Source organism: Gadus macrocephalus, chromosome 1 (assembly GCF_031168955.1).
Source record: "Gadus macrocephalus chromosome 1, ASM3116895v1".
Lineage (NCBI taxonomy): Eukaryota > Metazoa > Chordata > Actinopteri > Gadiformes > Gadidae > Gadus > Gadus macrocephalus.
In genome coordinates this window covers 9,724,646-9,736,421 of record NC_082382.1, presented here as the reverse complement: position 1 = coordinate 9,736,421, position 11,776 = coordinate 9,724,646, and the positions used below count along the sequence as shown (strand labels likewise).

Genomic DNA, 11,776 nt, shown 5'->3' with positions numbered 1-11,776 from the left:
CAATAGTCCTCGTAATCTTCTGTTTACTTTTTACTACCCTAGCATCTGTGTAAGAAATATATCGAGAAAACATGCTTTTATTTATAACCCCCCTTTGCTTGAGCGTGGGCCTTCTACTCCGTGTACAAAGTGATCTAGTCGTCAGTGGACTTGACAGGGACTTCCTGTTTGGGAGACGGGGAGTAGTAGGAGGAGGCGGTGGTACGCAGCGCACAGGAATGCAACCTGGACGGCGCGTTACGGCACTCCCTTCACCGCCTGACGTCACGGAGCGGACGAGACAGAACATGCTGCACCGGAGCCGCTCAGGGATCAGCGTGTTCAGGGGGATCATGATGCAGGCATGATATTAAACAGTGCAATATTTGAATTGACCTGCGACGTGCCCTGCGTAATGGAAAGTGAAAGCAATCAGGACGATCAACAGTTAGCGATACGATAGCCGCCTGCGTAAGCCTATAGGTTACCTGATATATATATATATAATGCCTAAATGAAGACTGCTTAATGTCTCACTGTGATCCCCTGACTCGACAATAGGAGATCTATCCAAATGGTCATTCTGCTCTGCCTGCTCGTTAGTTGAGCTCTGTACGCGGAACTTCCCTACCTCACGCCAGCCTGGGGTTCGAATGGGGGATGGTCTCGGCCTCCAACTGTAAGAATGATAACTCATACAAGGAAGGAAGTAGGGATCAGGAAATTCCTAAATGTGAAACCAGATTCTGGGGTGTGTACTTCTTCAAAGCATGCTTGTACCTATTGGAGTTCTGACTCAATAGTCTCAACAAATGTGCATTGTCATGTTTAGGTATCTCACGTTTTCTTTTACTTTTTGCTTACTGTATTTTCTTCCCCTTCCTTTTTTAACACACAAGGTTTTTCTTCCAAATCTTTAAGAGATCTTTAAATATATATTAACTATAATGAAAATGTGTCTTGGACTATACCAATTATCAATAAACGATCACCCTCGTTGCACAGCTGACGTAGAGAGAATCCGTGATGCTGCAACACGAAACGTTTCAAACTTTTTCATCTGCTTTGATTGTTGTTGTTCTCGCCCAACGTCGATGCGTGTTTCCATGGCTAGGGCAGGGTCATGAATGATGCAGGCTGCTTTGAGGGGCGGTAACCAGAGGCATTGTTTACGTGGTGTGATATTGCCTCGTCCATGAGCACCTATAGCCTCTACGTCACGTCATGCATGAGGTGCTTCCCCTGCAGCACCCTGCACATCGAACCCGCTTCCTTCCTCCAGAGGTGCACTCGCATGACTGCTGACGTATACGGACGCACGTTTGTCAATCACTAAATAAACAACGTTGTTTTGTTTTGTTTGGGCTGATGGTGCTGTGGTAGGAAAGATACACGATGTGCATTGGATATGACACAACCAACAGGCCCTTAAAACATACTTGACGACTTACGTAGATCAGAGGACAAATGTGAGGTTGTGGGTGAAAGGTGAGGCAATGAACGTGATATAGTCACATATGAACTGTGGTGGGTGGTGTGTCTGCAGCCACACCAAACACACCCTGTTGGCAATTTCGTAATCTGTAGCCTTGCCCTGCGCTTCACTTTGCCTTGTCTTGCCTGTGAAATCCCAATTCATGATCTACCATTTATATAGCGTACTGTAGAGGAATGATTTAAAGGCACCCAGTGCAACTTTCGAGGCTTAAAAATAAACATTCAATTTCTAGTCTTTTTTACACGTAGTAAGTTTCAATAACTCCATACCATTACATACCGACATTTAAGCAGCAAAGATGAGACGTCGTTGTGTGGTGAGAACTGATACAAAATCGATAACAACAACAATCGCGGTGGGGAGAAGCCATTTTTCCATTGACTGGAAGCCTGCTTTATTTATTGTAGGTTACAAAAAATAAAGAAAATGGCGGCATTGTTGTTGTTATCGATTAGAAATTGAATGTTTATTTTTCATTGAATGTTTACATAAAGTTGCACTGGGTGCCTTTAAAGAGTGCACAGTGTTTTGAGGGGCCAAAACCTTTGAAGCTTACAAACATGTTTTGCACCTTTTTGTCATTTTTATAGTTTCACAGAATTGAAAACATTGCTTAATGCTTAATCATTTCACCCAGGTCTGTTGAAGTTCACCCACCATGGGAAGGAAGCCATGTATGTGTTCACATTATCGGCCATTACACCGACTACTGGTGGCCAGGAGGATATTGTCCCTATTGTTTGATGTTACTATATTTCAACTAATGCCCAAAGTAAGAATTGGTAATAGATTCCAAGCGGGTGAGACTCCCTTTCAGGTCTGCAGGGGCCAGTCTAGGGCCCCTAGAAATATGTGTTCTAATAAAGATCCTAGTCAACTTCCATTATAGGGGAGTTTCATAATGGTTTTTTTTGTTGAGCACTAAAAAGTTTAACTTTCTGAGTCCTGAGTTCTTGACTCAGAACTCAGATTGGACCCTAAATGATTGGGTGCCCAATCTAGAGATATAGCTGGGACAGAAAAAGAGATGTTGGACACATTTGATGAAGCCCCTGATCTAATGTTGGCCTGGATCAGGTTGTATTGTTGGCAGTCGATGCCTGGACTCTTCAGGCAAACCACACTAGGCCATCTGGCCGCGGCCGTTGGCCGTTTTCACACCAAACCGTGCTCAACTGGCCCCATTGTTCTCTGGCCTGCATTCACACTAGGCCATCTGGCCGTGGCCGTTGGCCGTCGCAACTGTGGCCTGGCCACGGTAGGCTCTTGTACATACGTCATCACGTCGTAACACGTCATCACCAAGCGTCCGCTGCACGGACCATAATAAAATCTGCCGCCAGTAAGAGTTTTAACAACAATGGACAACAACACAGAGAACACAGTTCGCACTTTGCTTATTTGCTTATTTGGAGCCGTTCTCAGATAGAGCCCACTCTCACTTCTCTATGGGACCAACGTAAACAAACAGTTGAACCGCATGACGCCATGTTTACCGTTTAATGGGAAAGAAGGCTCGTCGCCTTTATTATGTCCATGGTCGTCGCATGGACTATACGTCATCCAGCTCAGGTTGCGTAGCCGTGCGTGTGCGCGTGTCGGGTCATTGCATCTGTACCGTGGCGGCGGCCCGTACCGTAGCAGCACACCTCTCCCAAGTGGCCAAGTTGGCCTGGCCTGGCCAGACTGGCCACACTCACACTGGCAGATTTGAGCACGGTTAGGTGTGAGAACGGCCACGGCCAGATGGCCTAGTGTGATTGAACCCCAAAACAAAATATTTCTTCACGCATCGGGAGGAATCAGGTGTAAGAACGAAGCATCATCAAACCAGCTCGGAACTAGTTCGAGAAATAAATGACACAATATCAACAAACCCTAATTCAAGAACACCTAACCCCAAACAGAGAAGTTTTCTGTTACGGCGAACAGCACATCCCTAAAAGTGTAGCCCACACACATGATCACCAAAGCCACCCGGAATGAAGTGTTATTAACGGTGTTATTAGGAATCCACCCCTTCCATTGGCTATACATGACCAACTTGATGGAGATATTCCATGTATTCAGAGTGACCCCAACTCAGAAATGCCTGTTGGAGGGGAGGGGGGGGGGGTAAGGTGGCGCCAGGCCCTGGACTCTTCCACTCGCAACGCAGTGACCACAAGTGACTTCTGCACGTCAAGTGATGTCTCTGAGTAGTCATCCGAGCCAAATAGGAGAAGTGAACATGGATGTCGAAATGCTGGGCTCGCTCTAAGCCGCATCATGCCCTGTGTGTGTCTTTACCGTACAGCTCGCGCTCCAGGTTCCCGTTACACCCCATGCTCCGGAAATCCGCTTCTTCTGCTGTCCGCCAGCCGCCCGCAGAGATGAGGAGGATCTCTTTTCAAGCTACAAAACACACATTGTTTAATGAACTAATTAAGCCACTGAACTAATTGAGTCGCTAACGGTCAAAATAACCATCCATACTAATAAGGTGTGACAAAAGTAACCCCCATTTTGGACTTTGTTAATTGGATATCGGATATGTCTTTGTGTTTGTTGATGATAGACAGGCAGGGTGCTGTTTAATATTATTATTATCAGGGGTTCAGTGTTATTAGCGTAACAGAATTAGCTGTTTGCACAATTATATTTGAACACAAATTGTAATAAAATACATTACCTTCCAGGTTTCTTTTTCTCAGGAAAATTTAAAACAGAAGCTTTTCACCAACCGCCTTTTGTGGGTGGTGTGTGTGTGGTATGTAACGGATATCGGGAAGTATTGCAACAAAGTGACTTTGTTACAAACATTCTGCGATTAAAAAGCAAAGTAGCCTACCAAGAATGCTACTGAATGCCCTGTGGTCATTTGTGTTTATGATTATGTTTGCTCATTCACTGTTGCTCAGGTTGTGATGGGGCACCATTATATTATTATGTTATGAATATTGTGACATAATGACCATACTTGCGATTAAAAAACAATGAAAGCTATGTTGGAGTCAATGCATTGACTGAATTGCACTGGACATAGGACTATATATTGTATTGTTTTGGTCAAGCCACTCAGGCATACATCTTCAAGTTGCATATCAGAAGGCTATTTGTAATAAATCTTCAATCACTATTATATAACTATTTGAGAAAAAAAGGTCAGACTATGAAACATTATCTGTGTTTCTGTGTGTGTGTTGCGTGAGAATGTGTGTCTCTTCCCTTATCTAGCAGTTTTTTTCTGAAAGTCAACTGACCCTAGGAGGGAGGGGGAGGGGTAGGGGGAGGAGAGGGGGGAGAGGGGAGGGGAGAGGTGGTGGGGGGGGGTTGTGATGCAATGTTTTACGGACAGACACTGCCCATTGACGGTAAAACCTCCACAAAGGGTTGGGCTAAACTTTCGAGAAAGAGGAGGTCATCCGGTGTGGGAAATTCCCAATCTCCTGTCATGGTGTGATCCAGGAGCAGGAACGGAGAAGGACCCCAGCACAGATCGTTTGGTAGTCCAAGAGGTGGTCCACATGTCAGGACTAATTCCAAGAGACAACCAACAATAAACCAAGCAAGCTAATGCAGTGGTCGTGATTCAACCACCATAAGAAATGTAGATTAATTAAAAATTCTAAGGTTTGACAAATACTTATCCACACTTCTGTTTTCATACTCGTTCTGCAAACTGTACGGATAAGTAGCAGTTTATTTTCCTGGATTAGTTCAAAATGCTCTATTCTTGGGGTGGGTGTAACCCTGAAACAGGAGGTGGTTGCTCAATATCTTAAGCTTAGCTGTTCATTATGGGAAGTGTTGAGAAATCCACTGCACTCGAAATGTCAACTGTCTTTACAAGATGCAGGAATGAACTGTAGACGTTTGCTCTTTTCTGTGTACGGTTAGCATGGCTTTCATGCTTACTTGTGTTTTGTTTTTTTAAATAGCCAAAAGTTAGTAGTCATTTGTATTAGCAGAATACATTAAACTGTTGAACCCAGAGGAATGTGTATTTAGTTTGGGTTCAGCCGCACACACATGTAGATTGTACTCATTTGTGTGAGCATTGGTGAACAGGCCCATATGGGTTAAGAAGTTCGTAGTTAATGAGCTTTGCAGTTAAGGAAATTCACAGCTGCATAGTTGTTTTAGTTTAGTGAGGAAAGGATACTTTGCTGCTGTTTCCCGAGGACGTTTCATGCTAAGTCTGAAAGTTCTGATTGTTCAGCTGAATAGTGCCAAATAGTTATATACAATTAAAAACACACGTGGGTGAAATGCAATCCAGAATCTGTCCGTCCTCGTTGGCTTATGAAGAATGGCGTGGGGAGTGTAGATTGAGGCTAGTTATTGATTGATTTGTAGCAGAACCTTGAACCCCTTTCTGGTCCAGTGGACCCAGCAGACTGTTGACAGAGCTGTGTGTTTAAGATAAAGCTAACAATTCTCGCATGCAGCCTGACATCGTATTTGTGCTGAACTCAGCAAAAGAATGTCCAGAATTAGCTGCTATGGTAAATCCGTATTAGTGCTCTATGTTGTAGATTCCTCTGTGCAGAAGGGGAGAGACATGTTCGACACACAGACAGACAGACATTAAGACCGTGCTCAGTAATACAGATCAGCTAAGGTGCTTGTATGTGGGGGTGGGGGTGTGTATCAATCAGAAAAAAAGGTCAGTGCTAACAACACGATTCAAGGAGTTCCTGGGTCATTATGAGGCAATTGAACACCAGATGTCACATTATATTCCACAATTTTATTCATGGTCTTGTGTGCTGAATGTGTTTAATAACACTAAAGATGCTTAAACTCTGAGACATCTTTTCAGCTCCATGGGCTGGCAAAATATCTTTTAAACTCAGGCAAATATATCCATATAATCTCATGGACATTAAATACAGTAACTGGTCTTATTAAAATGATGTGCTGAAGTCCTATAGGAAGTTATGCCTGCAGAATTGCAAAACTAACATAAAACACGAAAATGCAAGATACATTTATAAAAAACAAAGTACAAATATGTTTTAATTTGATAAAATATAATATAAAATTAAAGCATTTAACCTTTTAATATTAAATAATTGTACGTAGTAGGCCTATTTCATTCATTGCCCATACTGTTACAAAGAGTTGCATCATTTCACTGCAGTGCAACTCTTCCCTTGACAACCATGGCTCCAGATGAGATTTTTTTTTATAAATTCACAATTAGCATGTAAAACATTTTTTACAGAAATACTGCATACATATAAAAGCAATGCAATGTTATTTTTTTATCGGTCATAAAGCATTTTGAATGATCTGCGCAATCAATGCACCCCACATTTGGACCATACTCTCCCATCCTGTGTCCTTGTAAACTGGTGATGGCTGTTTTCACCTGTAAGCGTACCATGTACACACTTCTCCGTGTATTGCAGCCGGTTATTATCAGTCCATGAACAGTTTAGTATCCAAGACAACCCTTTCCATAAGAAAGAAGATGTGTAGACAGTGGTCCAAAGGTCTCTAATGCTGCCCGGTGGCAGAGAGCAGGTTGCGGAGTGTCCCCAGCTCTCTGGACAACTGCTCCACGCGCTTCTGTAAGCGGTCGTTCTCTGCGGCCAGTTCAAGCACTTTGTGCTGCGTCTCCATATTACGCATTTTGGCTTTATCCCTGCTTTTCCTCACCGCAAGATTGTTCCTCTCTCGCCTGAGTTTATACTCTTCACTGTCCTTATCGAGCCTTTTCTTTGATTTCCCGCTGGACATCTTCCCGTTGTGTGAGGGTGATCTGCTGGTACCTGACGGGCCAGGTGTGCCCGGCGGGCTGGAGCAGGACGAAGACGCGCTGGAGATGTTTCCCAGGCTGCCACTGGGAGTGGACTGGTATTGAAGATATGACCTCATGTCGAAACCCGAAGATCCCCCGTCCATCTTGGCGTCTTCCTTGCCGTCGTTACCCTCGACCCCCTTGCACCGGTTCTCCAGGAGCCCGGGGCTGTACACGGTGTCCACGCGCGTCTCCTGCAGGTCGGGGTACCCGGGCGCGTACGCGGGTTCCCTGACGCCCCTCAGGTTCCCGCACTGACTGGACTCCAGCTCGTTCACGAAGGTGTAGTTCTTGAAATTCTGGAACGCCGCCGCTCGCTTTATTTTGCTTTCCGTGAGGAAATCGGAGAACACGTCCCCCTGGTGATGCGCGTCGCCGTACGCCGCCAGCTGTTGACAGTGCACTGCTGGGTCCAGGTACATGCAGAAGTCTTTGGCCTTCTCGTGCTCCTCGATGCCCTGCAGCTCCGTCATGGAGTCGCAGGTCCTCCGAGGCCTGTACGGGCTGCTGCTGTGGCTGACGGGACTCACAGCACTGTGTCTGGCATGGAAAGCAAAGCTGTCCTCGTCGTATAAACCGGCCACTTCCATGGATCTTAACACCCTCCGGATGACAGGAGCATGGAGGGCAGGCGCCCGGAATAGTTGGAAGGAGCTGGAACAAGCACTTGGAACAACACTTAAGTGATGATTGGGTCTGCCTCTTTGTTTTTTCGTGCAGCCTACTTCGTTTGACGACTTTAAAATTGTCCGGATGTTTTGGAATAGAAAGTTGCTGCGGTATTGAAATAGTGTGTATTGACAGCTCTCCCTGCCTAGACGACTTTATATAGTGAGGATACGAGGGGGGCGTGGCCCTTGTCGGCAAGGTGTGACGCATCGATAGTAATCTAGGACAAACTCTCTCATTTATCTTGAGAGATTGTGGTCTCATCATTCATTGAATGCGGAGAAGCGGTGTGTGTATGTGTGCGTGTGTGTGCGGGTTGCACAACAGGATGTTTTGAACTACATGACTGTTGAACGTCAAAGTTGTGTTCATGACTGTGGTCAATACGAAAGTCTACGTGAAAGGTTTGTTTTTAAATATTGTACAGGGTCATATCGTGACTTCAGGTTAGCCCGTCAAAGGAAACGTTACATTTTACACAGACGTCGGCTGAACGCCTCTACGGTTGGAGATTGGAGGTGATGCTGAGATGGGCAATGCTGCCCTCTTGTGGCCTTGGGTCATTCTGATTTGTGGCCTAAATACGGTGGATGATTTCATTCCGAATTAAAGTTGAATAGCTCACGATAGAGTGGTCTCTCCCGAAGTTTGACTAGGGACCAGAAACGTAGAAGTGAAGAAAAGGCTACATGCTTATTCAAAATATAAAATGCATTTACGAAATGGTCTTTTGAAAACGAAAAGTTACACTTCAATCTTGAAAATGAAATCTATCGTTTAAGTTTGTTAAATTTTTAACAAAGTTAAAAGTTGCTTTTTCCACTTTCAATGTGTAATTTTTTCTTTATCGGACCTCCCTCATGTTGACTGAACTACGGAGATGGCTTCTTCTTCTGGGCTGATTGAATTATAGGCCTGCTGAATTATGGGCCTACTGAATTATCCAAGAATCTGTAGCATGGACCTATACTATAGAATGGACAGCGGATTCCAAAATGGCGCCCATTCATTCCTATGAAAACTTCTCAATGTCGCAGGGCAACATCGAGGAGAGATTTGTTGCCGAATCATGGGAGCCTAGCCACGCCCTAGTTCATGTCGTACCGGATGCAGAATTATTCTTGTTTTCTAGCATCGTTAGCATTGTAGCATCATAAGCGAGAGAGGTCTGAGCGATCACTGTCCCATTGTTTACCGACCATGGAAGCATAAGTTAACTTCATAAAGTTAACTTAACTTCGTTTGCTCCATATAACATATAACACCAACAACATAGTAAATGTATGTAGGCCTAGGCCTAGAAAAAAATACAGTTCAATGTTATTGCTTAAGAAACAGATTCCTTCCAACTATTTACGAAAAATCCAATCAATAATTTATATACAAATAAATGGTTACATATCGATCAGCAACAAGGTTGGAGTAGCCTACCCACATAAATAATTGTAATACACCAACATTGTTAACTGTCATACACAGCTAAACAAGCAAATGAAAATTAAATACTAACGCAACTTAAAGGCACCCAGTGCAACTTTCGAGGCTTAAAAATAAACATTCAATTTCTAGTCTTTTTTACACGTAGTAAGTTTCAATAACTCCATACCATTACATACCGACATTTAAGCAGCAAAGATGAGACGTTGTTGTGTGGTGAGAACTGATACAAAATCGATAACAACAACAATGCCGCCATTTTCTTTATTTTTTGTAACCTACAATAAATAAAGCAGGCTTCCAGTCAATGGAAAAATGGCTTCTCCCCACCGGCGATTGTTGTTGTTTACGATTTTCTATCAGTTCTCACCACACAACGACGTCTCATCTTTGCTCCTTGAATGTCGATATGTAATGGTATGGAGTTATTGAAACTTACTACATGTAAAAAAGACTAGAAATTGAATGTTTATTTTTCATTGAATGTTTACATAAAGTTGCACTGGGTGCCTTTAAATGTTTATTAGGCTATTAACAATTTTATAAAATTGATACCGTAATGCACCCGTTCTTTGTCTTTGGATCTTTTGAATAAATGGATCATTAAATGGTGAATTGCAATGATCGCAAGCAGAGTAACGTGAGAGTCATTGAGCAGCAGCTGAACCAGTCTAAAAATCCCTTTAACACTAAAACACTTTTAGTGAAAAAAAGTCACCACAGTGCCTAAAAACAATCAACGTCATTCATGTTAAGTAAAAGGAAAAACCTCGGACACGAGAAGTTAACAGAGCCATGCACTAGGCCCTCTCGTATGCCGAGCCGAAACAACATTTGTTGTTTCATTTGTCACTAAGAGAAAACACTTTTTTTTTAGTACATGGCATAAAGATAATTATGAGCCTTTGATTGATATCCAGACATTTTTTGCGGAGACACATTCCTGTTCCCCACTTGTATTGGAGTGAAAGGAGATATATCTACTTCTGGGCCCCTTGAATCGAGGGACCCGTCCACAGCCCGCTTAAACCGCTGCAATACCAGGCTTGGCCGCTGGTTTGCGGATACCTTTTCCGCATACTGGTTTGCGGAAGTATGCACTGTTCCTGGGGCCTTGCTTGAGCCGGAGCCACTTGGCAAATCACCACTGCCCAACACGCCCACCGGCCAAACACGCCCAGTGCTCTGCCAAACACGCCCATTGCTCGTTGCTATCTTATAATTGGTCCATGGTTGCAATGGTGGCCATCATGGGGGAAAACAATGAACAGCGCTCCATTCACTTTGTACAGAATGCAAACAAAACGTAACAACAATAGGCGCGCGCTCCAGGGACCTTGGGGCCCGAGGGCCCCTGTCCCGATGGTCCCGCGGATTGCTCAGCACAGCACAACATTTTACCCAGAAGTTTGGAATAGTAACCTTAAAAATTAATGGGATTTTGAAGGAGCCTTAACTACGAGTTTGTATTTCCACTGAATTTGAATGAATGAATCAATAGGGCGGGACTGGGTGGCGGAATTATATGACATCTGTAGCGTTACGCACGCGCACGAGCTATGGGCGTGTTTGGCAGAGCAATGGGCGAGTTTGGCCGGTGGGCCTGTTTGGCAGTGGTGGTTTGCCAAGAGGGCCTACTGAATTATGGGCCTACTGATTTATGGGCCTACAGAATTATAGGCCTACTGAATTATCGGCCTAATAAATTATAGGCCTACTGAGTCCAACCATACAGTCATCCAGCCAACGGGATGCCCAGCTCATATTGTGCACATCGCTTCGAAAGCCACACATGTATTATGCACATATACAAAATATGTGTGCCTACATAAATGCGTGTGCAGATAAATATTATAATGTGACGTTATAAAGTGCCTCATTAGCAGCACTATGGTGAGCACTATGGAATGGTATATTTTATAATTATAATATGGATATAATGAACATCTCGATGAGGTCTGACCTCGGCTCGCTCCAATTTACCTTTATTGGAGAGAGAGGCAGATGCATGGGTTTTGCGAGAGAGGGAGTTATGACTTATTACGAAAGAGGGATATCAGTTTCTGTTACATGTCTTGGTTATGCTTTATTTTCAAAGTTTTCGTCAAAATCTAAATCAAATATTTATTTGCCATGTCTTTATAGTTTCTTGTGATTTTCTTGTCATTCCTGATTTTTGACTGACCTACACAGCTCACATGGAGCAATATACCGGAAATTGCGTAGCCGTAGACCGGGATAACGCTACAGCAAGGTACTGTCTCCGCCTACGTAATGAAATGCAGTCTTTTCATGCACAACCCTATTGGCTACGAACAACAGTTACATATCTTTTCCAACTCAACGATTGGTTGATGCCTTTAGCGAGCTGGATGTTATTGGTTAGGCTATGGATCTGTGGGCTG

The 11,776-nt window shown here is 43.8% G+C and overlaps 1 protein-coding gene across 1 annotated transcript; it reads right to left on the bottom strand.

The window, feature by feature from the left end:
- Window positions 1–6,189: 6,189 nt before the first annotated feature.
- cebpb (CCAAT enhancer binding protein beta) lies at window positions 6,190–8,076 on the bottom strand. Its single transcript, XM_060051054.1, has one exon. It carries the CDS (start codon window positions 7,853–7,855, stop codon window positions 6,962–6,964), a length of 894 nt encoding a protein of 297 aa, XP_059907037.1. The 5' UTR covers window positions 7,856–8,076; the 3' UTR covers window positions 6,190–6,961.
- Window positions 8,077–11,776: the final 3,700 nt, after the last annotated feature.

Excerpts from the sequence above, each read along its gene's own strand:
- cebpb (XM_060051054.1), bottom strand. The coding sequence starts at position 7,855 with ATGGAAGTGGCCGGTTTATACGACGAGGACAGCTTTGCTTTCCATGCC.